The following is a 26,867-nucleotide window of genomic DNA, read 5'->3' on the forward strand; positions in this document are numbered from 1 at the left end:
GGAGCCCGAGGCAGGAGAAGAGCTTTAGTCTAGGAGTTAAAAGCTGCAGTGAGCTATGATCATGCCACTGCACTCCAGCCTGGGTGGCAGAGTGAGACCTTGTCTCCAATAACAGTAACAAGTCCAAAGGAATAGTATAAAATAAAGAGAATCCTTGGCAGATGAGAACTTAGGAAAAATCTCTGACATAGGAAACTAATGAGCTTGAACGACAGAAGAACCCCGCACTTCATGCAGTGAGATGACCAGGGAGGACAGCTGCAAAGCTGGGAGAGGCTCCCCTTTTCTTTCAGAACAAAATCAAAAGCAAACAAACAGCAAACCTGACCTCCCCTCTGGCTCCTGTCCAACGCTCTTACTGTCTTCTCTTCCATTCGTTTCTACAGTGCGGCCCATCCTTACTCTCTCCCCCACCACATCTCTGATTCCTGAATTCCCTTCTTGAGTCTCTCATTTTTTCCTACCACTTCTCCCCTCTAACTTCCTGAGTTAATTGTTAAGGGCTTTATAACAGAAAACTCATTGCATTTTTCTAGATCTGCCCTTGAAAGTTGACACTCATATTTTTTTCTTTTTCTTGAACTTCTCTGATTATCTTTAGTTCTGAAGAAGCCCAAAGTTGGCTGATTCTTTTTTTTTCACCTAGGCCAGCACCTTCTCCTTCTCCTCCCTGGGGTTCTCTGTATTTCCAGTGAATTTAGTGAACCACATAAATACAATAATCAATTATTTCCAACCCTCACCACTCTGTCTTATGTGCTGATCTAGCGAGGAACTAAATAGAAAGACCCATGGATTTCTGTGTAGCCTGGGAAGGGAGTTCATGGCTGGACTCAGCTGCAACACCAGATACCTGACTGCCTGTTGACGTCTAGTGTTCACAGGGCTGTGCAGCAGCTGTGTCCACCCAGGCTGCCTTGAGAGTCACTGGCCATGCTCTCCTACCTCCCACTCACCCCTCCTCAAGAACGAGCAGACTCGGCATCTTGTGTGAGAGGCAGAGCCAGGGGTCAGGACAGATTTGCACTGAGTCCCCTCCTCTAAGAGAGGCCAGGAAAGAGAGGCTGTTCCCCACAGTCTGTGCGGCCCAGGAAGCAGAGATCTAGGGGCATGTCTGCCATGGCACAGACCACCTCCTCCTCACCCTCCTCAGGTTGCACAGGTGGCTGGGGACAGAGAGACAGGGATTGGCACTAAGAGAACCAGAGCTGTGCTTTGCTTCACTGGCTCACTGAGCTACCATCCTCACCCTGTGTCTCTCTCTTGACTCTCACAGTACTGGGCAATCAGGGCTCATTTGGTAGCCTGCAGAGTCTGTCTGTGGCTAAACCAATCTCCATATTCTGGACTGAAAGCTGCAGCAATTATGTTCTTGGAATTGTGTCCTGGTACCAACAATAACCAGAAGTACCTTTAGGGATCCCAGATGGATGCTCAGAATACCAGTCTGGCAAGAAAGCCTTGCTAAGCATCTCTAGGCTCCAGGCTGAGGACAAGGCTGATCTCTCCTGTGGGCGTCAGACAGCCCCCTGGAAATTCAAATGGTGCTAAAGTCTGGGGAAGTGAGATGGGAACACGCCAGGTCTCCTAGGAGCATGACCTACCAACAGCACCACCCACAACCAGGATAGCAGGTCTGTTTATCGTTTGTATGGATGTTTGCTGGTGCTGCTGCTAACCAGGGCCCATAGCTCAGCTCAGGGACAGTGATCTAGAGAATACAGCATTGTTCTCTCAGAGCCAGCCACAGAGGAAGCCTTAGCAACAGCATTGTCAGACTGCCTGAAAAGAATCAGAAAGTCTTTAATTCCAGGTACAGGCTGTCCTGCGGACAGACACAAGATGACTCAGGGAAAGCAGGGACAGAATCCACCTAGGTCTGTCTCAGGCATGTGTACTAATGCAAAGGTCTGTTCATCCTTATTATCTACTAAACACCTACTATGTGCCAGGCTCAGGGGAGGGCTCGGGATACAGAGTTTACAATGCAGGCAGGGTTTCTGCCTTTGCAGGGCTGATGCCACACAGAAGACTGAGCACCAACAAGTCAATGGGAATACGGCATATTGTGATGTATTTAAGAGGTGACATGGGCCAGAAGAGGGTGAGCAACAGGAAGCCATTAAGAGGTCATAAGCAAGGAAGACACAGACTCTAATTTAAGATTCAGGAGGAAAAGTTCAGCTTGTCTAAGAAATATGAAAAAGGAGGAGACAGAGTGAAGGCAGAGGGTCCAGTTAGGAGATGGTGGCTTTGTACACATGGGATATGAGGTCTCTGCCAAGTTATGTGGCAGCTGAGCTGGGAGCAATGCGTGTGACCCACACCATGGTGAGAAGAACTAAAGGAAAGAGGTCACTAGGTTGAGCTTGTCCTTGTGATGGAAACCTGACAAACAGCCTGCAGCTGTGATCCAGTGTGTCACATTTCTTTCTGGAAAGCTCATAGGACTCAAGAATTATTGCTGCCCTTCACATTCAGTAAGACTTATGTGAACCATTACTTTTCACACCTGGGAAGCCACCTGGTTATTTTCTTTTGAGCAAAACCACTAAGGGTCTGGACAGAGCAGTGTAAAGCACATGGGATGATGCCCTACACACTCAAGGGGCTGCTGTTAACGCTCACAATCAAACCTCCCCAGAGCTCTGTCAGAAGCCATGAGAGGGGAGGTGTCAGTGCTGAAGTAGCTGATTTGGGGGTGCACTGCTTTGCAGTGTATGCAGGTGCAGGAGAGTGAGGGCTGAGGCTCAGCACAGGCAAGAGGCTCCCAAGGTGTCACAATGGGGCAGGTGCTTATGAACTGCTCCGTGATAGGTGTGGGTAAATGTCAATTAAAAAGCTAGAGTAGTGGAAAGAAAGAATTCTGTGTCTGGGCAAGGAAGGAAGGTCCAGCCCCCGCCCAGGCATCTTTATCTACCCATCTCTTTACTTTCATTCCTCCCCGCCTTTTTTTCAGGGGAGGCTTTCAGGGCTGTGGTGTCTCTGGGGCTCTTTCTCCATCACAAACAGAGCAGTAGGGAGGTTACCTGAAGACAAAGTTGTCTCGCCACACTCAGCTGTCTGGTTACCCTTAGGAATTCCTCTGAAGGGCGGGAATGTTCTGTTTTACTTCTGACCTGCAGTAAGAGCCCAGCCACGAGTGAGGCAAGAAGAATGACAACATTCTGTTTACACAGGATTATTTATAACACATATAGTCAAATAACATCATCAAGTTCTGAACAAGTCAATCCATTCTTCAGAATTATAGAAATAGATGTCTCTCAACTGTCAGCAAAGGGCTTTAAACCCCCCTTTCTTCCATGGTCACATGAAGATGTATTTTCACAGTTAGTGACTCTATTCAATGTGTTTCCCCTGCTGTGATTTAAGCTCCATGAGATCGTTCATTGTTGTAGCTGTTGCTGTTTTCTGTCATGTCACTGCCGTAGCTACAGAGCATAGAGCAGTGCCGGGCACTAAGGACACACTCAGTTCACCTACATTGCAGTCACAGGAAGAGGTACAGATCTGAAGTCAAGATAATAATTTTTTTTTTAAGTTCTGGATTTTTTGTGTTTGAGGTTTCATATTCATTCAATAGAAGATATTAAATAAGAACTTTTGCCTTTGAGTTTGGGTAGAAGAAGGATGTGGATATGGAAATATGTATATATCACACATACTTCCCCACGGCCTAGAAACTTGAGACCCCAGCTAGTCTCTGCAGCTCCCAATCACTGCCTCTGTTTACTCATTGATGGTCTATTTCCATGGATCCATATCTGCTGGATTCCATGGGTTCGTGTGGAGAAAGTGGAGAGGATGTGATGGGCTTTCCCAATCCTGCTTAAAGAAGCCACAGGGGCCAGGCGCGGTGGCTTAAGCCTGTAATCCCAGCACTTTGGGAGGCTGAGGCGGGTGGATCATGAGGTCGAGAGATCGAGACCATCCTGGTCAACGTGGTGAAACCCCGTCTCTACTAAAAATACAAAAAATTAGCTGGGCATGGTGGCGCGTGCCTGTAGTCCCAGCTACTCAGGAGGCTGAGGCAGGAGAATTGCCTGAACCCAGGAGGCGGAGGTTGCGGTGAGCCGAGATCGCGCCATTGCACTCCAGCCTGGGGAAGAGCAACACTCTGTCTCAAAAAAAAAAAAAAAAAAAAAAAAAAAAGAGAAGCCACAGGAAGCAAGCAGATCATGAAGCAAATTCTGGGGAGAGAAAACCTCAAGAGCAAATAAACTGCAGAATATGGTGAGTTGGGAAAATTTCTGCATCATTTATATAACTAAGAAGTTTTACATTAGATATCCTTCAAGAAAATATTAATTACTGAGCTTCAAATCAGCCCTATGATCAATGCAACTCAAACATGAAACTCACCAACGCCAAGTCCCATAATAGGCTTTGATGAGGAAATTGTTGAAGGAAGAATGATGGCTTTGTGAGCTCTGTGTCCACAGAAGAGATATTTCTGCACTAGGAGAACTGGGTAAAGCCAATAAATAATTAGGAATGTGAGTGCTCATCTGCACTTTACTTTAATTCAATATGCAGTGTTGTGAGTCCTACATCTGCAAATCTTAGCATTCACTGTACTTACTTCAGTTTTCTAATTACAATAAATTCATTTTAAACATGGATGATTAAAAAACAAATCAATTAATGTGAGAGTCCTTAGAATCTGTTGCTTTAATGCACAAGAATGGTGGAGCACATTAGTTCATGTACCAATGATATGATACTGCTTCATTTATCTGTTGTAAAAATCATCTAGTGAGGGAGTAAGTTGATGGGTAAAAGAGTCTGAAAAGTTAAAAAAGATGAACCGGCCGGGCACGGTGGCTCAAGCCTGTAATCCCAGCACTTTGGGAGGCCGAGGCGGGTGGATCACAAGGTCAAGAGATCGAGACCATCCTGGTCAACATGGTGAAACCCCGTCTCTACTAAAAATACAAAAAATTAGCTGGGCATGGTAGTGCGTGCCTGTAATCCCAGCTACTCAGGAGGCTGAGGCAGGAGAATTGCCTGAACCCAGGAGGCGGAGGTTGCGGTGAGCCGAGATCGCGCCATTGCACTCCAGCCTGGGTAACAAGAGCGAAACTCCGTCTCAAAAAAAAAAAAAAAAAAAAAGATGAACCACACTGATGGGTGCAAACAATTCATTAGAAAATTCGCCATATATTTGTATGACTCAAAAGTTTCCCTGTTAACCAGTGTTTAAAATATCCTTAGTTTGTGATGAGATGTTTATGTTCTGCTTTGACAGATGTACAGTGAGACCAAAATGTAAGCTTACACTTTGATTTCAAGTAGAAGCCCATCACATACCAACAGTCAGAGGAGAAGCTGGTTTGGAGGCTGTGGAAAAGAAAGAAGTTCAGGGTTTCCCAGGACAGAGAAGTGAGTGAGTCTGGAGCCCTAAAAGTAAGGGGAGAAGCTATGAGTTGGGCTGTGAATGTGAGCAGGGGCCACAGCGTGAAGGGCATGCTGCAGAGGCCACAGGGTTCAGATTTTATAATAACAGTGAGGAGTTATTGAAGGGCTTTAATCCAGGGAGTGCCCTGCCTGCCTCATCTGAATGAGAGGGATCTCTGTGAATGCCTTGAGGAGAGAGTGCCTGAGAAAAGTGAGTGATCCTGATTCTAGATTATTCACTAAAGCACCTTGTGAGTCTAAAAATCAAGAAGTCATTTGCACAGTTAGCACAAGATCCTACAAGTGGCTACATTGAAGTGATGGACGCTGCCTTTGTCTCCTCAGACAGTCATCTCACTTTCAAGAACACTGTGAGGGTAAAACACATAGTAATCTTTCTAATTAAGTGAAAACATCCAGTAAACAGATAGAGGTGGCAATATCACAATACGAACAAATTGTATAACATCTAGGACAAATTTTTCACCAGAAAAAATCTCACACAACTGTGAAGAATATGACAAGTTTTACTTAGGGAGATAACGGCTAACTTCATTAAATAGAGAAATATTTCATACTGTTCATTGGTAAAGGTAAGTCTACCAAATCTATTAATTTTGCTGTATCACTAAATTGAGTCAATTCTGTATAAAATGTATGAAAACATTACACACACACACACACACAGATGTAACTTTTGCTGAATTGCTGTCTTTAACATGTCATAGATCATTTATTTTTCCCGGAAAATTCTAATTTTTCACCATACTTTTGAACAGCCCCTAGCTGCCCTTCAGCCTAACTCCTTAGCTGACCCCTTTTCCTTAACGCTTATCCTATAGGAATATGTGGGCAATCTGATTTTTCTAGAATGCTCCATGGGGGTGCTGTCACCATTAAAAGTTATACATATACACGTCTGCACATCCCACAGACCAAGACTACTTTTGGGAGTGAGAAATCACAGTAATAATGCATAGCATGGTTGAAGAAGTTTCTAGGAATCAGACCATGGATATGTGAATACAGACAGTGACTGGTGAGCTGCAGAGACCAGCTGCATTCCGAAGTCTCTGAGCCATGGAAAAGTGTGTGTCCTGGGACCAGCGTCGGATGCTGTGGGGCTGCCCTGCGGTTCCTACACAGCTGCTCGGTAAGGACCATTCATACTCAAAGAAATCCAGGCCTTGGGGCTGTGCCCTGTGCTCACTGATGGGGACTCAGCAGCTGTGTCCCCTCTGGCCTGGCAGAGTTTCCTGAGCAGAGACCTCTGTATGGTCTCAACAGGAGCTTCCTCCCAGGGCCTTGCAATAAGAAGAGCAAACCTTCCTCCTGCTCAGTCTACAGAGTGAGTTGTGCTGCATCCCCAGAACTCAGGGAGGGGCTGGACAGTCCCTGGGTGGAAACACATTGGCATGAGCAGCCCCTCCGATACAGAGGGTGGGAAGAAAAGGAGGCCTGGGCCGGGCACGGTGGCTCAAGCCTGTAATCCCAGCACTTTGGGAGGCCGAGGTGGGTGGATCACGAGGTCAAGAGATCGAGACCATCCCGGTCAACATGGTGAAACCCCGTCTCTACTAAAAATACAAAAAATTAGCTGGGCATGGTGGCGCGTGCCTGTAATCCCAGCTACTCAGGAGGCTGAGGCAGGAGAATTGCCTGAACCCAGGAGGCGGAGGTTGCGGTGAGCCGAGATCGCGCCATTGCACTCCAGCCTGGGTAACAAGAGCGAAACTCCGTCTCAAAAAAAAAAAAAAAAAAAAAAGAAAAGGAGGCCTGAGGCAGCCCAGTCCCACTGCTGGGGTGAGAGGCTGTTTCCACCACAGCCTGGACTCCTCTCCTCCTTCTCCTCTCTCATTGCACAGGTAGGAACAGGCATCAGAGACCAGGGCCAGTCACACAGCCTGATTCTGACTCTTCTGGGAAAGATTCCTGAAAAACTTTACCCTGGTTTCTGTCTTATCACCCATAAACACCTGTGTTTCCAGGTTCCCTCTCCCAGTCTGTGCTGACTCAGCCAGCATCACTCTCAGCGACTCCTGGAGCATCAGCCAGACTCACCTGCATCTTGAGCAGTGACATCAATGTTGGTAGCTACTACATATACTGGTACCAGCAGAAGCCAGGAAGTCCGCCTTGGTATCTCCTGTACTACTGCTCAGACTCAAATAAGCACCAGGGCTCTGGAGTCCCCAGCTGCTTCTCTGGATCCAAAGATGCCTCTACCAATGCAGGGCTCTTACTCATCTCTGGGCTCCAGTGACACACATAGATGGGGAAGTGGGAAAAAAACCTCAGCCTGTTCTCACCCTTGTTCTGTGACAATTTTTAAATTGAAAAAAAACTTGTTTATTTACAAACTATATTTGGAAGAACTTTCTTGTGGTAACAGGCTTTCTCTCCATTTCCCATTCATTGTTTCTGAAGTCTCAGCATAACAAAAACAAACAAAACTACCTGAAGACACTAAAATGTTGGCTGAATGTCCATATATGCTGAAACCGCTGCCTGTGCAGCTGGGCTTTTTTCTTTTGAAAGAAGCAAAATGAGACTTTTCTAGCTCACATTACAGTCAGAGCCCGGGAACATTCTAGCAGGTAAACAGTACCCTGCAGCACGGATTCTCCTCTTCCAGGGTTTAAACCAGAGACCTCCCCTTCCATTTCCAGTAGTCTGTGCTCAGAGCTATCTAAGGCTCTAACTGTATCCCAGAAACAAAGCACTAAAATGTAAAATGCTTCATGAGGACACAAGTCAGGGAAGAATTCCTCATATAAAGCTGGGATAGCCCAGTCCTAGGTAACTGCATTTTCAGTTTCAATGTCAGAAGAGCAGATTAGATGTGGGGATAACTAGATCTGAGGACAGGAAACCTCTCTCTTAAAAAAAATGTATATATATATATATATATATTGCACTTAGGTTCCAGAGTACATGTGCAGAACATGCAGGATTGTTGCATAGGTACATACATGCCATGGTGGTTTGCTGCCTCCATTCCCCCGTCACCTATATCTGGCATTTCTCCCCATGTTATCCCTCCTCAAACTCCCTACCCCGTGCTGTCCCTCCCCTATTTCCCCACCAACAGACCCCAGTGTGTGATGCTCCCCTCCCTGTGTCCATGTGTTCTCATTGTTCAACACCCACCTATGAGTGAGAACACGTGGTGTTTGATTTTCTGTTCTTCTGTCAGTTTGCTGAGAATGATGGTTTCCAGATTCATCCATGTCCCTAAAAAGGACATGAACTCATCCTTTTTTTTGGCTGCATAGTATTCCATGGTGTAAATGTGCCACATTTTCCCTGTCCAGTCTATCATCGATGGGCATTTGGGTTGGTTCCAGGTCTTTGCTATTGTAAACAGTGCTGCAATGAACATTCGTGTGCATGTGTCCTTATAGTAGAATGATTTATAATCCTTTGGATATATACCCAGTAATGGGATTGCTGGATCAAATGGAATTTTTGTTTCTAGATCCTTGAGGAATCGCCACACTGTCTTCCACAATGGTTGAACCAATTTACATTCCCACCAACAGTGTAAAAGTGTTCCTATTTCTCCACAGCCTCTCCAGCATCTGTTGTCTCCAGATTTTTTTTTTTTTTTGAGACGGAGTTTCACTCTTGTTACCCAGGCTGGAGTGCAATGGCGTGATCTCGGCTCACCGCAACCACCGCCTCCTGGGCTCAGGCAATTCTCCTGCCTCAGCCTCCTGAGTAGCTGGGATTACAGGCACGCGCCATCACGCCCAGCTAGTTTTTTGTATTTTTAGTAGAGACGGGGTTTCACCATGTTGACCAGAATGGTCTCGATCTCTCGACCTCGTGATCCACCCGCCTCGGCCTCCCAAAGTGCTGGGATTACAGGCTTGAGCCACTGCGCCCGGCCGTCTCCAGATTTTTTAATGATCACCATTCTAACTGGAGTGAGATGGTATCTCAATGCAGTTTTGATTTGCATTTCTCTAATGACCAGTGATGATGGGCATTTTTTCATGTTTGTTGGCATCATGTATGTCTTCTTTTGAAAAGTGTCTGTTCATGTCCTTTCCCCACTTTTGAACGGTTTTGTTTCTTTCTTGTAAATCTGTTTTAATTCTTTGTAGATTCAGGATATTAGCCCCTTGTCGGATGGGTAGATTGCAAAATTTTTTTCCCATTCTATTGGTTGCTGGTTCACTCTAATGATTGTTTCTTTTGCTGTACAAAAGCTCTGGAGTTTAATTAGATTTCATTTTGTCGATTTTGGCTTTTGCTGCCAATGCTTTTGGTGATTTATTCATGAAGTCCTTGCCTATGCCTATGGCAGTAAACCTCTTTGTAGCATATGAGAGAGTAAATGGGAGGGGGGGCTCCGTCATGGCTTAGACAAGGCTGAGCCTGCTCTTGGGCCACTGGTAGAAGTAAGACTCATGGATGTGACTTTCCTCCACCTCATCCCACTCAGAATCAGGGGGACTGCTGAGGGTGAATTTCCTGATCCCTTGGGGTCTGACTATGTTCTCTTATCTTCTCTTACAGCATTAGAGCTTTTCACTGAGTTACAATCTAGTCAGTGTTATATCTGAGTAAAAAACCTGCCCAATATTTGCTTCAAGTGACTCCTCCCTGTAAAACTCTTGAGGAGATCTATATCTTGAAGTCAGCTTTTCCTGCATGGGTAGCAGCAGAAACATTGGACATTCCCATGGAAATGGCCATGAAGGGTTCCCAGGAAGAACTGCTCTATTTGTGACCTAGAATCCTCTAGGGGTCCCAGCCAGATTCTTCTGTTCTAGGTTTGCCCACATAGCCTCCTTGACCAGCTCTGGACTCCAGGTTGAGGACAAGATTGATTATCAGTGTCACAAAGCTGCATCCACACACCATGTAACGAAGAGCTTCTGATCCATGGAAAAGTGAGAAAAAGATCTGTCCCCCATTTCTCCTGTCTGACTCATCTCTCCTCTATCCCTGCCTGTTACCAACTCCAGTTCATGCCAAGGCTTCTGCTGTCACTTGTACTAATGAGAGCAGAGCATGGCTTTAGTGAAAATAATTTTTTTTCTTACTAGCTCCAAATACAAACAATCAATTCGTTTCTAGAAGCAAAAGGAGCTGCCCACACATGGTGGGACTGGATGAGGTAGAGATGAAGAGGAAGAAGAATCTAGTCTGTGTGACCCAGAGACCCAGATGTCCTCTGCTGGCCCCATATGTGTCCCCTCCTTTTGGTGCAGGTGTGCTAGCCATTTCCTGAGCTCTGAGACTGAGGGAGAGACGACAAGAAAGGGGAATCCAGCCTGTGTGACCAAGAGACCCAGATGTGAGAGTGGAAGTCTGATACGAAAGCTTTTAGAATGGTGAAAAAATATTTTAAAAGGTTTTTTTTTTCCCTTAGGTAAAAATTCTTAGAGGATTGACTCAAGAGTTGAGGGGAGACTGAGCCCCACTCTCAAGGCAAAAGAGCATAAGGCTTTCAAGGGAATTTGATATAATTGGTAGAATTAAATAGAATTGAAGGGAATTGGATAAAGTTGACGCTGGCAACTAAGACATAAACAGTCTTAGCAGGAGCCCAGCACTGATACCAAAATGGATGATGGCTGATAGGTAAGTCTACAATAGCCTAGATGAAATAATCCTAGGGGCTTAATCCTAAATCTAGAAAGAGACGTAGCTTTTACGGTATAAAGCAGATTGGGGATTAGATCTTGAATCTGAAGACTTTAACTTGAAGTCAGACATGATAGTGTGCCTGTGTAGTCCCAAGTTTTTGGAAGGCTGAGACAGGAGGATTGCTTAAACCCAAAAGTCTGAAGGTACAGTGAGCTGTGATCATGCCACTGCACTCCAGCCTGGGTGACACAGTGACACTTTATCTCTGAACAAACAAACAAACAAACGTGTGGACTTGTGTTCTGGCATTTACTGGCCATGTGGCCTTGGGCAACCAACATTTTTTTTATTTCCTCACTTGAAAAATGGAGACTGATGATGATTAATATCAGGAGGCAGAGCTGTGTGGGGGTTCTCACCATGGCCTGAGCTTCTCCTGTTCTCCCCCTTCTCAATTACTGCACAGGTGGCTAGGCTAGGCATCAGGGCTGCGGGTGAATGGAACAAGGACCCTGCATGCTTCCCTCTCAACTGAACCACCTCTCTCAACCTGTGTTAGTCCAGATATAAAGTGTTTGGGATACTGTGTGCTAATTCAGTGGTGTAGAGTGTTAAAGTGTGTGGGGCAAAATGCCCCATCTACCTCACTGCAAGCGGCAGCGAGGGTGGGTCCTGGTGCCAACAGTGCCCCCAAACTCCTCATGTATGGCAGCATTGATCCGCACAGGCCCAAGCCCAGACTGCAGGCCCCAGGTTGGGGATTATGGCCTCCCTGAGCACCACTGGGCTCCAGGAAGAGAATAAGGCCGATTCTTATGCGCATCTTAGGACACAAGCATCTATGCTTACAAAGCGCTGCAGGAAAGTGGAGAAGTGGGAGAAGAACATTCTGTCTTCCCAGTGACGTGTCTTCCCTGTTTCACCTCCACCCCTTAGCCAAGTCAGCCGATTGTGTAACACTGGTCAAAATTTAAAGTTCTAGATCACTCCAGTGAACATGGTCTAAAAAATGTGTCCCCTTCCACTCAATTCTACCCACACATCCAATTCTTGGCAGCAACACATTTTCATACGATTTTGTATTGGGGAAGAAAACATAAATGCCAGGGTCAAGTTGGCCTGGGAACCAAGTCCATAATGGATCAGGACAAGACCAAGGACACAAGAGTCCACCATGTCTGACCCAAGATGGTTGGCGACCAGAAGCCTGTTTATCTACAGCATTCACTGAGCACCTACTGTGTGCCAGGCTCAGGGTAAGGGGCTCAGGACACAGGAAGGACAAGACAGGAAGCTTCCCAGTACATATGGATCTGACACTGTCTGGTGGAAGAGGAAAGACAATTAAGTAAAAATATCACTGCAGTAAGGCGTCCTCACAGTAAAAAGAGGAGGGCATGGGTGGGGGAGGGTAATGGAGCTGTTAGAGGCTTGCACTGGGAGGACACAGGATCTGAGGTAAGTTTGTAAGAAAAAGTGCAAATGCCCCCAAGAAGATGGACAAGGAGGTGAGAAGAGTAGAGGTCATGAGGCCAGCTGCGGTTACTAGAGATAACGGTTAAATGCAGCACAAATCTCTGGGGAGGAGGGACTGAAGCCTGGGTGGGAAAAAAGGTCAAGCCTGGCCTTAGGACCTGCATGGGGCACAGTGATTCCCCTGCTGAGGGGGCCTTCATGGGCAAGAAGGCTGGGAGGTCCTGAGTTTGTTTTCACAGTGAAAACAGACAACAGCTCCCCAGCCTTGTTCAAAGGCATCACAGGACCTTTTCCTCTTCCGAGGTAAGGGGGAGAATCTCCCTCTGAGACAGATGAGAAGTCACTCCCCATGGCCTGTTCTGCCATCTGGAAGAATTGGTATTTGAAAACCAAATGCCTCCCAGTCTCAGGCATTACATCCTCACAGAAAAAAATACCTTCCAGAATGAGCAAGATCTGCCCTCCCTGACTCAGTGGTGAGAAATCCCAGACATTAAGATGACTGGACTAGATCAGTCGTGCCACCTCCCATGACATCATTATAGTGGGCTAAGCTTACGGCTGGATGATCTCCAGTCCAGAAACAAGAAAAAGAACAGAAGTCTTCCCTACGTGGGCCGTCGTGTGCATCACTCTGCCCTCCACCTTCGTTATTAGTTCATGACGGGTGTTGTCTAGTCAAGGCTGGAAACTGGGAAGCGATTCGGTCAGTGTACTTCCATCCCACAATGTTTTATTTGGGCTTTCTTGCCTTTCTGATATTCCTTTCTCAAATCAATTCTAGGCTAAGAAACACCCATGCCCATACAGGAGGCAGCAATCCGAGAATTAGGTAGTATCAGGACAGACAGAAAGCAGATAAACACCCTCATGTTGGCAACCTAAGCCCAGAGGAGCTAAGGGGATAAAAGGAATTCAAGAAGAAGCATAAGTGGTACTGCCCACCATCCCCTGGGCGCCTGTTCTCCACCTGCCCCTCTCTTGGTGAGGACCAGACTCAGAGGCCTTGAGAAACACCACTTCATCTGTTCACACTGTGGGGTGTCTCCTTCTGCACTCATCCCAAGACTGCTGCTTCCCCAGGTCACCTGTGTCACTGCTAAAAGTCTTTACAGAGTCCTGTTCACAAAAAGTGAACTATTTGAGTTCTAATTGAACTCTCCTGGATTACTTAAATCTTAGGTTCTCCTTCTCGGTATCCTTCTAAAAAGTTCTGTCTCTACCCAATAGTATCATGTTATTTTCTCAGGTCTAGAGCCATTTGATTTCCAAAATTCTACACTCACTCTTACGTTCTCATTCCCTCACATGGCTCATTTTCCACTCAGCAGCTAATGACACCCACCATGTATCTACAGCCCATTGTCACAAAAAAATGAGAAGGAGGTGGTTCCTTAATAAATACAAGGTTAGCAAAGCAAAGTTTCAATAACTTTTAGAAATCACTTCAGGATCCAAGAAAATTGATTCCAGAGCTTCAAGAGTTTACTCCTAAGAAACAACAGCATTAATACATTAGGTGTTGGGTCTTCAAAAAGATAGTGCATGACATTCACAAAAATGTAGTATTCACACATGTCAAAAATTTTAATTGTCTTAAATGTTTTGGAGGAAGAGCAGCATGATGATAAATAAAAGAAATGTTAAAAAGCATTTTAAAAACTCAGTGCTTACATCCACCAGGATAGCACCCGTGAAGCAAACTTCTGTGTTGAAGATACACTGTCTTTTAGAATAATAACAATATAGCCATGAATTTGTATTCTCATTTCACAATCTTCAAACTAAAATGACCCCATTTATATAAAATACCTAGAAAAATACCTGTATATTTGGACATGTCCATCTAACGCCATCCATCCAGCCTCTTCTAAAGTGGAATCTTTTTTTTTTTTTGAGACGGAGTTTCACTCTTGTTACCCAGGCTGGAGTGCAATGGCGCCATCTCGGCTCACCGCAACCTCCGCCTCCTGGGTTCGGGCAATTCTCCTGCCTCAGCCTCCTGAGTAGCTAGGATTACAGGCACGTGCCGCCATGCCCAGCTAATTTTTTGTATTTTTAGCAGAGACGGGGTTTCACCATGTTGACCAGGATGGTCTTGATCTCTCGACCTCGTGATCCACCTGCCTCGGCCTCCCAAAGTGCTGGGATTACAGGCTTGAGCCACCGTGCCCAGCTAAAGTGGAATCTTTTCTCTCTCTGCTCACGTTCTCCCCTCTCCACGCACCTGCCTGATGACACGTGGCTCCTCCCTGCCTTCCTTTCCAGTAGTGCCAGCAGAGGGGGCCCACCCGGTGAAGCAGCTCTTGGACTTGGGGTACAAAAGTGCATCTTCTTGGACTGCTGAGGACCTGCCCCGGCAGGGTCTCTTTCTGGATCACAATCCCTCTGTTCCTGGGAGTCCACTTTTGCTAGATCCTGTTATTCATCTCTGTGTTACTCCATCTAGGTCTACTCTGTGGACTTTCCTACGTCTTCACCTGAACCCCAGGAATCTTCAAGTCCTGCCAATATCCCCTCAGTTCTCCTGTAATTGCTTGTTTTCCCTTCTCCTGAGATCCCACCAAGTCATCCCTTCTCAGAACCCTGAGTGTAGCAGGGGTCTCTCTGGTCTCTTCGCCCTAGTGATGAAGGAGGAGAATGGGAAGTCCTCTGCCCCTCTTACCGCTGTGTTACCATGAGGGTCAGCTTTATGCGGCAGGGATGAGGCTGTCTAGATCAACATGGCATTGCAAACATTGAGCTCTCTGCAAAGCACAAAGCAAGCAGGTGCTCAGTAACTATTTGAAAAAAACCTACTTTTTTCTTTTTCTTTTTTTTTTTTTTTAAATCACACTGGCCACATTATACTGAACCCAGGATGGGGATGAACTGGAAGAGCTGGTAGCAGAAATCTTCCTCTCTCTGCTTTTAGCCTACGGACTGATGGGACAATTAGGAGGGAGAGCATCCCTTGGCAGAAAGCGGTCTTGGGCAGCCTTGTTTTGTATGGCAGACACTGCTGAGTTTGGGGGAACCTCTGTCAATCAAAGTAGGAGAAAAAAATAAACAAAATTCACTGTGAACATCTATGCATCGCCACAGAGGAGGCAATGACAAGAAAATACAAAGTGCAAGCCCAGTCGTAACAATCTGTCTTTACTTTATAAGAAATAAAACTTAATATGCCTGGTGTGTTATGTAAACACAGCAAACATTTTTCAAAAACTGTAAAAATATTTCAAGTAACATGGCTTACAATGAAAAGAAACATTTCAAATAATGACACCCTTGAAATGCAATCCTAAAAAATAGCATGCATTTTATTTTAAGTTACATATCTAGACTGGTTCTATTTAAATGTCTATATTAGATAGAGATATTCTGTTGTGAGTTTGTTTTGTTTTGTTTTTGAGATGGAGTCTTTCTCTGTCACCCAGGCTGGAATGCAGTGGCACAGTCTCAACTCAATGCAGCCTCCACCTCCCAGGTTCAAGCGAGTCTCCTGCCTCAGCCTCCCATACAGCCAAGACCACAGGCATGCACCACCACCACGCCTGGCTAATTTTTGTGTTTTTAGTAGAGATGGGGTTTCATCGTGTTGACCAGGCTGGTCTCGTACTCCTGACCTCAAGTGATCCACCCACCTCGGCCTCTCAAAGTGCTGGGATTGCAGGTGTGAGTCACCACGCCCAGTCTAGTTTGCTATTTAAATGGCACATTTAAAACCTCATGGTACTACAACTGCCTTGAGACACATTCCCCAGTGTAAATATTGACATAACTATCCTGCTGTTCTCCAGTCACATGGGATTCACCAAACAAATATTTGTTGAGTCCAAGGTGTATCATGCCAGAACTCTTGCAGTCATATATACAATCTGTTTCATTTCTCATTTGAATAAGTAGGATTATCTTTTTTCTTAAGCTTATTGTTTTTAATGTATCATATCCTAGATGTCATTACACATCAAAGATGAATAATTTTTATCATCTCTAAGACATGCCCAAAGCACTCATTACTGAATTAAACCCTATTATTTCTTAAACATTCTAGTTGGAATGGTTGATCCTGAAAGCTACCACGTGTCAGGCTCACCTGAGCAAAGACCCTGGTCAAGAAAAAAGTTACAGTTTTAACTCTTCCTGTCTTCAAATACTGAGCATATCTGCTCTTTTGGCTCTTAAGTAAAACACAGTAAAGCCATTTACCGGGATCTCCTTCAGACTGGCATTCAGTGCTTGGAGAATCTCCTAGACGAGATCTCCCATCACAGAATCCAGATGGACCACAAGTCTGGAAAAGTAGATAGAGAACAAAGATTTACCAGAACAACCCTCTGGGAATGTGCCCCAGCATCCTGGAGGGAAAAACTCCCTTTCTACTCAGCACTGCAGGATCCACAGAGGAAGGACAGCTCTGCCCACCACAGGGAACCGCATGAGAAAAGAGTACCAGGTGTCCCCACAGGCGGTGAAGTGAGTCCCTGGGGCTGATCCCTGCTCTGGGCTTGATCCTGATCTAAGAGGACTTTGTGTAGTCAGCACCTGAGTTCTATACAGTGAACATCCAGGGAGTTGTGGGTAAATTTACCCCTGAGGAACCCAGCAGAGTGTGAAGTCTGCCCTGGGGTCATGAAAAGGAGACTCAGGGGGCTGCCTGGCCTGGCCCCAATGGAGAGGGCAGTGGACAGAACAATGGGGAGGCAGGGATTTCTCTGAGAAGCTCTCATCACCTGGTCATATACATGGTGTTGTACAATGTCACACAACAGACACCAGGGGGCGCATGGGGACCATTCCTGTAAGACTGGAGATGATGAGAGCAGGACCAGCCACCTGCTCTGCTTGGTGCCCTATGCTTAGGGCTCACAGATGTAAACTCTTCAACTCGTGGGACCATGAGGCCCCACCCCTGCCACACCCTGACATCCTCAGGCAGAGGAGTTGGGATCAGAAAGCTGCAGGGTCTGATTTGCATAAATGGACCCTCCTTATCTTACAGTATAAAGAGGGGCAGGGAGAATTTGGGGGAAGCTCTGCTTCAGCTGTGGGCACAGAAGGTAGGACTCTGGACAGTCTTCATAATGACTTGGTCCCCTCTCCTCCTCGCCCTTCTCATTCACTGCTCAGGTGCCCAGACACAGGGTCAGGGGAGGGGTCCTGGAAGCCCATGAGGCCCTGCTTTTTCCTTCTGTCTCTAGACCAAAAATCACCATGTCTGTGTCTCTCCAATTTCCAGGGTCCTGGGCCCAGACTGTGCTGACTCAGCCGCCCTTAGCATCTGGGAACCCTGGGGAGAGGGTCACCATCTCCTGTTCTGGAAGCAGCTCCAACGTCGGGAGTAATTCTGTACACTGGTACCAGCAGCTCCCAGGAACAGCCCCCCTCATCTATGGTAACAGCAATCGGCCCTCAGGGGTACCTGACCGATTCTCTGGCTCCAAGTCTGGCACCTCAGCCTCCCTGGCCATCACTGGACTCCGCCTTGAGGACGAGGCTGATTATTACTGCTCAGCATGGGATGACAGCCTGAAAGCTTGCACAGTGCTCCAGGCCAATGGGGAACTGAGACAAGAACCCCCTTCCTCCTCTGCCAGGAAGCTGAGTCCCTGGCAGCTGCTGCTCAGGCCTGCTCTGTGGCTTCTGCTGCTGAAACTTCCCCACTGGTCCCAGCGGCATCCAGGGCCCTGCTTGAGAGTAGAGGCTCCATTTCTTTGTACTCAGAGACAGGAACAGGAACTCTTAAGAAACAGAACTTCCTGATTCTGCATCTTGGGACACAGGGTTCTGCAATGCAATCCTGGGCTGAGGTGACAGGGCCAGCTGTGACATCACGGACCTTCCTCTGACGGGGAGCCTGTGTCTCCATCATCCTCCTTTCCCCAATTCTAAAAGTTTCCAGAGGGCTGTCTTTCTCTCCTTGGTCCACCGTGTGAATCTCAATTCTTTTCTTCTAAGCCCATTCTTTACTAATAAAATTCTTGGCCAGGCGCAGTGGTTCATGCCTGTAATCCTAGAACTCTGGGAGGCTGAGGTGGGTGGATCACCTGAGGTCAGGAGTTCAAGACCAGCCTGGCCATCATGGTAAAACCCCATCTTAAAAAAAAAATAAACAAAATAAAATAAAATTCTTTTCATGGAGGAATTATGCACATAAAATAAAACACCCATAGTTTTTGTAGGAAATTAGACCCATTTTAGCTTTTTTTCTGGATCCTTGAAAATGTCACCACCACTGAGCTATGCAGCCTGTGTCCAACCCCAGCAGCTCTTCATGACACTTTGCTTTCTAACATCTCCCTGCCTCCCCCAACTCCCTCCTTAAAAGCCACAGATCTGCCTCTGTCACTGTTCAGCTTCCATTTTCTGGAATGTATCAGTGTTATCACACATCATCTTCCTATTTCTTCAGGCTTCGTTCAGCCTGCACACTTCTTTTGTGATTTTCCCTGTCCTTGCTGAATTGCACCCATCCCATAGAAGGCTAGTATATTTGAGGGTTCCTAGGCCATTTTGCCTTTTTTACAGCAAAATCATATAGATTAAAATAATTCATGTGAAGAAACACATGGGCAGAGTTCAAGAGAATTCCAAGCACAAGCATCCGGGTGTCCTCTCCCGGTGGAGTAATAGACAATGCTGCAATCTTCTGGCTGCAATGTGTGATTCTGACCTCTGCTCGCTCTGGAGAGGTTGAACTGTGTGCTTTAACAGCAGTGAGAACTGATGTGTTCTAGGTCAGAATCCATGAGAGGGGAGGTGTCAGTTGTGAGGTGCCCAATTTAGGGGCACACTGATTTACAGAGTAGGCAGCTCTGATTTTGGGGTGCTACTAGTGTCAGCCCCATGAAGATATTTATTTAGGTATTCTTCAAAGATATAAGGAAATCTAGGGCAGGATTTCAATGACAGCTAGAGAAATTAGTACAAAATAAGAATGAGCAGAGTATAGACAAGGAATGGGTGGTGAACTGGACTGGAGAATACAGAGGTAATATCACAGAGATACATCAATAGTTATTTGTTAAGTGAGGGAGTCTAGAAACCCATGGGAAGTTTGCACAGTTAGCACAAGAGTAGATGTGGGCTACGCTGAACAAGTGATGGTCTCTGCCTTTATCTGCTAAAACACTTAACACGTATACAAAAACAGTTTGAGGTTAAAATATCTACTGAACTGTCAAACACGCAGAAAATATCCAGGAAGAAAACAGAAGTGGTAACATCATTAGACAAAAATTTTATAACATCTAGGTCAAATTCTTGGCCAAAAAATATGACACGACTGCACGCAAAATCACAGGTTTTACTGAGGGAGATAAAGGCTAACTTCAAAAAGAGAGAAATATGTCCCACTATCCACCGGTAAATGTAAGTCCACCAAATCTATTCATTTCCTTACATGACTAAATTGAGTCAAATCTCTGTAAAATGTCTGCAACTATTGTATAGGTAACTTTTGCTGAATTGCTGGCTTTAACATGTCAGGAATAATTTATTTTCCTTGGAAAATGTTCTTTTCACTGTTCTACTGAACAGCCCCTACATGCCTGTCAATCTAGCTCTTCTGCCAACCCCTTCTCTGTGATGCCCACCTGGAAGGCACATGTGAGCAATTAGATATTTAGACGGTACTGTGAAGACGCTGATCCCTTTAAAAGATGTATGTACCTGTGAGCACACCCAAATGGACCAAGACATTTTCTGGGGTGGAGAAATCACAGTTATCATGCATAGCATGACGGACTCAGTGTGTATGAATGACACTACGGATGTGTGAATAGAAACAGTGACTGGTGAGCTGCAGAGACAGAACGGGCCATGGGTCGGTGTGTGTCCTCTAACCAGCATGGGATGCTGTGGAACTGTCCTATGGTCTCTACACAGCTGCTCAGTAAGGACCACTCAATCAAAGAAACCCAGGCCTTGGGACGAAGGCCCCATGCTCACTGATGGGGACTAAGCAGCTCCGTCCTCCCCTGGCCTGGCAGAATACCCCGAGCAGGGACCTGAGTCCAGTCTCAGCAGATGCTTCCTCCCTGGGCCTTCACAAGAAAGAAAGCAAACTTTCCTCTTCCTCAATCCGCAGTGTGAGCTGAACTACAGCCCAGGGCTCAGGGAGGAGCTGGGCAGTCTCTTGGTAGAAACACATTTCCATTCCCACTCTGCAGAGTGGGAAGAAACAGAGGCCTCGGGCAGCTCAGCCCCACTCTGGGGTCAGAGGCTGAATCCACCATGGTTTAGACTTCTCTTTTTCCCCACTTCTCTCTCACTGCACAGGTAGGGACAGGCTCCAGAGACCAGGGGCAGCCACCCTAGTCATTCAGGCAGAGATCCATAAAACATTTCATCCTGGGAGGTGCGTTTGCAGGTTTCCTCTCTCAGCCTGTGCTGACACAGCCAGCCTCTCTCTCTGCATCTCCTGGAGCATCAGCCCGACTAATCTGCACCATCCAAAGTGACACGTTGGTAGCTACCGGATATGGATTGCTCCCGGGTATCTCCTGAGCTACTACTCAGACTCAAGTAAATATCAGGGTTTTGGAGTCCTCAGCCGCTTCTCTGGATCCATAGGTGCCTCGGCCAATGCAGAGCTTCTACTCACCTCTGGGCTCCAGTCTGAGGGTGAGACTGACTATTACTGTATGCTTCGGCACAGCAGCGCTTTTCACAGTGACACACACAGAAAGAGACGTAGGAAAAAAAAACATGACCTACACTCACTCTTGTTCTGTGACAGTTTTCAAACCTACCCAAGGCTCCCCCTCTCTCTTCTTTCCCAGACATCCCCTGGCTTTCTCTTTCTACAGAAATAAAAAGGAGTTGGGCACAGAGGGCCAAGGGAGGTCCAGGCATTATGCTAGACAGCAGATCCAATGCTAAAATACCTGGCTTACACAGAAACTACATTTGGAAGTACTTTCTAGCTGCAAAGCACTCTTCCTTCATTTTCCGATCCATTTATATAAAGTCTAAGTCAGACAAAAACAAAACTACACCATCTGATGGCACCGAAGTGTTGACTGATTGTCCACATGTGCTGTTCTTTCAGTAACACGAGTGACGGCAGCTAATACCAGGGCCTGTGGAGCTGGGCCTTTTTCTTGAAAGAAGAAAAATGAGCCTTCCTAGCACAACGTACGGTCAGAGCCTGGCAACATTCTAGCAGGTGAACAGTCCCCTGGAGCATGGACTCTGCTCTTCCATGGTTCAAACCAGAGACCTCCCCTCCCACCCCAGTGGTCTGTGCTCAGGGCTGTCTGAGGCTCACAGTGTCCCAGGAACAAGGCACTCCAACATGAAATGCTGCATGAGGACGCAGGTCAATGGAGATTTCAAGCACAGAACTGACCTGGCTCAGTGCTGGGAACCTACATTTCAGTTGTAATGTCACAAGAGAGGATTAGGTGTGGGGCTAACTAAGGCCAGAAAACCTCTATGTAGGACATGAGACGGTGAGGGGGAGGCTCCACCACAGTTGAAACAGGCCTGAGTATGCTCTTGGCCACTGGGAAGTTCGGTTCTATGAAGTGTCTTTCCTGCAGCTCATCTCGCTCAGGACCACAGGGACTGCTGAGGGCGGGTTTCCGGGTCCCGCAAGGCCTGGATGTGTTTTCTCTTCTCCCTTCTTACGCCACTGGAGCTTCTCACAGAGGCCGGTTCTAATGGTGGGTCTGTGGAATATCTGGCTACAGAAACTGCCAACATTTGCTTTGTGGGAAAAACAACAAAGAATCTGGCCTGTGTGACTCAGAGACCCAGGTGCCCTCTGCCTGGCCTTTTTAGTGTTTCCTCTTCTTGCTGCAGGTATGCTGGCCATTATCTGACCTCTGAATCTGAGGGAGAGACGACAAGAAAGGAGAATCCAGCCTGTGTGTCCCAGAGGCCCATATGTGAGAGTGCAAGTCTGATACTTAAGGAAATGTGGGCTCAGCATTTAGACAGGCCTGGCTCTGGCTTGGCCTAGGGCTGCTCTAGAATAGAAGCAAGAGAGAAGCTCAGCCTTGTAGAGCCCAGTCACAGCTGTCCTGTCAAGGGGCTGAGCTCTCTGCAATGGAAATATCCTGCAGAGACGTCCATAAAGAGACTGCAATCCCAGGATGATGCAAATAAAAAACAAATTGAAGTGAGCAGGGGAGGTTTGTAGGGGAATGAGGAATCAGGTATGGGGTCAGATTCATAAGGAAAATGCAGCCTGGTGAAGACCCGCTTACTTACACCTTCTCAGTAACGTTGTTTGAAAGAGAAAATGGGATCAATATGGAAAACTGCTGTCCATTGTGACCCTTAAGAGGAGGAGCCCCGGGGCCTAGAGTAGTGATAAAGAAACCCTGGGCCGGGCGCGGTGGCTCAAGCCTGTAATCCCAGCACTTTGGGAGGCCGAGGCGGGTGGATCACGAGGTCAACAGATCGAGACCATCCTGGTCAACATGGTGAAACCCCGTCTCTACTAAAAATACAAAAAATTAGCTGGGCATGGTGGCACATGCCTGTAATCCCAGCTACTCAGGAGGCTGAGGCAGGAGAATTGCCTGAACCCAGGAGGCGGAGGTTGCGGTGAGCCGAGATCGCGCCATTGCACTCCAGCCTGGGTAACAAGAGCGAAACTCCGTCTCAAAAAAAAAAAAAAAAAGAAACCCTGGAAGGCCCTGGGCCCTGGAGACACATAGCGACTGGGGTTTGGTTCTGTCCTTGAGGTTCCCTGAGAAGTATCATATTAAAAAACCAGGCACAGTGTTTTCTATTCAGTTCTCACTGTCCCAGCTGCTGGCCTGCCCAGATTTTCTTGGTGTCCAGTTTCCTTCTTGGGGTCTTTTCACCAGGACCAGATCCCAGGAGTAGATTCACCTTTGGTGCCCAGAGTGGGGCTTGCACAGCCAAGTAGAAAAGACCAGATTTAGAAGAATATCCTGTGTCTGCCCAGGGTGTGAGGTCTGGATGATGAGGTGTGGACACTGGAGCTTCACTCGAGGCCTGAGAGGTGCTCCTCCATACCTGCACTCCTTCCTTCACTCTCCTCCCATTTCTCTCCTTACTTTAGCTGTGGCCAGGGAAGGCTCAGAGCTACCTGAGGTCCTTGCTAAGCTCAGGGCCTCTAGCCAAGGCATTGTTTTCAAACTCTGTAATGATTGTCTCTGAAACTGTAGAAACATTTATTTCCATGTGCCCAGGACAGGGTTAGAGGGCACCAAACCCACCCATTGCAAGCTACTCATCACCTCTCAGTGCCCCAGTGAAAAAAAGAGTTGGAAATCAGAAACCTACCTAAGGCTCCCCTCTCTCCTCTCTCCCAGACACCCCCTGATTTTGTCTTTCTGCAGAAATAAAGAGGAGGTGGCCACAGAGAGGAAGGGGATGTCTAGGCATTATCCTAGGCAGCAAAGCTAGGCAGTCACCCCTGATAAGGTTAGGGGAGGTGGTGGAGGTGTCTGTGACCAGGGAATAGTGAAGACCCACTTACTAAAGTGAGGAGGGATCCATAAACTGAGGCTCAGATGGTGGACCAGACATCCTGAGCCAGCTACTTATTTTTTTCTTGTGTTCCAGTTTAGGTAAGAATGGGATACACACACACACACACACACACACACACACACACACACACACACACACTCTGTCTTGAAGATGTTCCTTTCCTGAAATAAGAATTCTTAGAGGACTGACTCAAGCATTGAGGGGAGAATGAGCTTCACTCTTAGGCCAAAAGTGTTGAGGGCTTTCAAGGAAATTGGCTAGGACTGAAGTTCCCAGACTCTGGCATCTAAGACTTATGCCATTTTAGCAGAGCCCAGCACTGATACCCAAATGGATGAGGGCTGATAGATAAGTGTAGAATAGTCCAGATGAAATAACCCCAGGAGCTTAATTCTAAATCTAGAAGAGAAGTATGTTTTGTGATACATAGCAGAATGAGGATCAGGCCTTGAATCCTAAGACCTGGGCTTGAGGTTGGGCACGGTGGTGCACATCTGTAGCACCAGGTACCTGGGAGGCTGAGGTGAGAGGATCACTTAAGCCCAGGGGTTTCAGGTGACAATTGAGCTGTGATCATGACCCTGCATTTCAGCCTGGGTGACAGATGAGAAACTGTTTCTAAATAAACTAAACATCTGGGCTTGGGTCCAGGCATTCACTGTGATGTGGCCTTGGGCAGCCCAGCCTTTCTGAGCTTTATTATCTCACCTGAAAAATGCAGATAATGATGATTACACCTTCTCAGTAAAGTTGTTTGAAAAAGAAAAATAGAATCAATATGAAGCCATTCCCTTACTACTAGACATGAAAGTTTAGATACAGGAGGCCAGACTTCCTCAGGGGTTTGAGGATTTCAGAACACCCTGTCTGGAGGCCAGACTGGCAGAGACATGCTTGGGACAGACTGAAGCCAGTAAAGGGCCTGATTATGGCAGTGTAAGGGCCAGGATGAACCAGGATTGCTAAGGAAGAGCAGGGGCCAGAAAACAATCAATTAATTAATTGTGCTTGGTGTCTTCATCATCCTAGAATTTATGCCTGAGATGACAAATATTCTATCTATCTATCGTTCTATCTATCTGTCTGTCAGTCAGTCTGTCTGTCTGTCAGTCAGTCAGTCAGTCAGTCTGTCTGTCTGTCTGTCTGTCTGTCTGTCTGTCTGTCTATCTATCTATCTATCTATCTATCTATCTAACTAGTCTATCTCTGTGCAATTTGCCAGTAAGGGACTGAGGAGTGAGAGTTCAGAGGGAGAGGCAGGGACTCCGGGAGCAGGCTTTGATCAGCCCAAAAAGAGAAAAAAGAGAGTACCTCTCAGTACCTTGGAGGGAGGTGCTGCCCTGTCCCCAAGGCTTCCTGCTTTGCAGCCCCGAGGGAAGGTTTCTTAGGAAGACCAAGCTCCCAGGACTGCCCTGGAAGCCACGCCATGAGCTGAGCAGGTCCAGGGGGAGAAGGACTATGTGGAGACCTGGGACTCAGGTGCTTACGGGCTTGGACACGGCCCGGCTTCATCCTACTGGGAGAGGACAAAGTGTGTGATGGAGACAGTTACTTGGGCCTATCTCAGCCTTGGGCAGCAGGGGGTGCTGTGGCCTGTCCCCGAAGCCTGTGCTGTGGATCCCAGCTGGGAGCCACATGCTAGCCCTGGGCTCAAGCCCCCTGCCCTTTCTCCCCAGGGTTAGCAGCTGAGTACTCACAGGTCCCTGGGGAGCAACAGAGCAGACCCACACAGTTCTGCCTTCCTCCAGGGTCTGCTTTCAATACAGGCGTCAGAGTCAGAACCCAGATGGGGCTGGAGACTCCTGGGGAGGAGGCTGCTTTGTATGGGGTCCCCCCTCATCCTGGACTGCTGGAGTGACTTGGGGAGCCCAGGTCCAGTGGAAGGTCCTCAATATGCAGAACTGTGGGGGATCCCAACCACGGCCTGGGCTCCTCCTTTTCAATCTCTCCTCATTCACCGCACAGGTGGCTGGAGCCCAGTCTCAGAACTGTGAATGAAAGGAATGAGGACACTGTTTCCCTGTCCACTGACCTGCCACTCTCACCCTGTGTTTGTCCAGATATCGTGGTTCTGAAACAATCTCTGAGGACTCAGTGCTGTGCCGTGTTCACATCTGTGGGGCAAACGGCCAGTGTTTATCACACTGGAAGCAGCAGCAAGGCTGAGTGTGGGCCTGTGTCCTGGTACCAGCATCACCCAGCAGTGTCTCCAGACTCCTCATATGATAGCAGTTTCTGGTCTGCACAGGTCCAAGCCCGGTTCTAGGACGTCAGGGCAAAGAATGTGGCCTCCTTGAGCATCTGTGGGCTACAGGTAGAGAACAAGGTTGAGTCCTATGCTCAGCTTGAGACCCAAGCATCCATACTCACACAGTGCTGCAGGCCAGTGGGGAAATGGGAGAAAATCCTGCCGTCTACCCAGTGATCAGGCATCCCTGGGCAGTCCCTCCCCTTCACCAAGTAAGGTAATTGACACTGTGGCCAAAATTTAAAGTTTCAGACCTACTCCAGTGAACACAGTCTACAGAATGTGTCCCATTCTTTGCAATTCTATCCACACATCCCACTCTCAGCAAGAACACATTGTCATATTGCCTCATATAGAGAAAAACCTGTCAATACCATTGTCAGGCTGCCCTGGGAGCCAAGTCCATGGTAGGTCAGGACAAGACTAAGAGTCCCCTGTGTCTGACCCAGGACGGCCAGCTACCAGAGGTCTATTCATTCACAGCATTTGCTGAGCACCTACTGTGTGCCAGACACAGGGTGAAAGACTCAGGACACAGGAAGGACAACACAGGATGGTGCCTGTCTTCATAGAGCTGACACCGACTCGCATAAGAGACACCCAAGTAAAAATATGGATGCAATAAGATGGCGTCACACAGTGAGGGAGGAGAGCTTGGGTGGAGGAGGGTGGAGGGGCTGTTGGA

The 26,867-nt window shown here is 47.1% G+C and overlaps 2 protein-coding genes across 3 annotated transcripts in view; one reads left to right on the forward strand and one right to left on the reverse strand.

Annotated features, from left to right (window-relative positions):
* LOC101043545 (DNA topoisomerase 3-beta-1) overlaps nucleotides 1-26,867 on the reverse strand; it is a 270,953-nt gene that overhangs the window by 87,305 nt on the left and 156,781 nt on the right. The window lies entirely within an intron of this gene.
* LOC141582574 (uncharacterized) lies at nucleotides 6,481-18,222 on the forward strand. The gene is made up of 4 exons (XM_074390925.1): nucleotides 6,481-6,553; nucleotides 7,389-7,659; nucleotides 10,623-10,708; nucleotides 17,561-18,222. Exons 1-4 carry the CDS (start codon nucleotides 6,481-6,483, stop codon nucleotides 18,220-18,222), a joined length of 1,092 nt encoding a protein of 363 aa, XP_074247026.1.

The sequence above is a fragment of the Saimiri boliviensis genome, chromosome 21 (genome assembly GCF_048565385.1).
Source record: "Saimiri boliviensis isolate mSaiBol1 chromosome 21, mSaiBol1.pri, whole genome shotgun sequence".
Taxonomy (NCBI): Eukaryota; Metazoa; Chordata; class Mammalia; order Primates; family Cebidae; genus Saimiri; species Saimiri boliviensis.

Excerpts from the sequence above, each read along its gene's own strand:
- LOC141582574 (XM_074390925.1), top strand. The coding sequence starts at position 6,481 with ATGGAAAAGTGTGTGTCCTGGGACCAGCGTCGGATGCTGTGGGGCTGC. Across the intron at positions 6,554-7,388 it reads GGTTCCTACACAGCTGCTCG|GTTCCCTCTCCCAGTCTGTG; the intron begins GTAAGGACCATT and ends CTGTGTTTCCAG. Across the intron at positions 7,660-10,622 it reads TTACTCATCTCTGGGCTCCA|GTGTGCTAGCCATTTCCTGA; the intron begins GTGACACACATA and ends CTTTTGGTGCAG.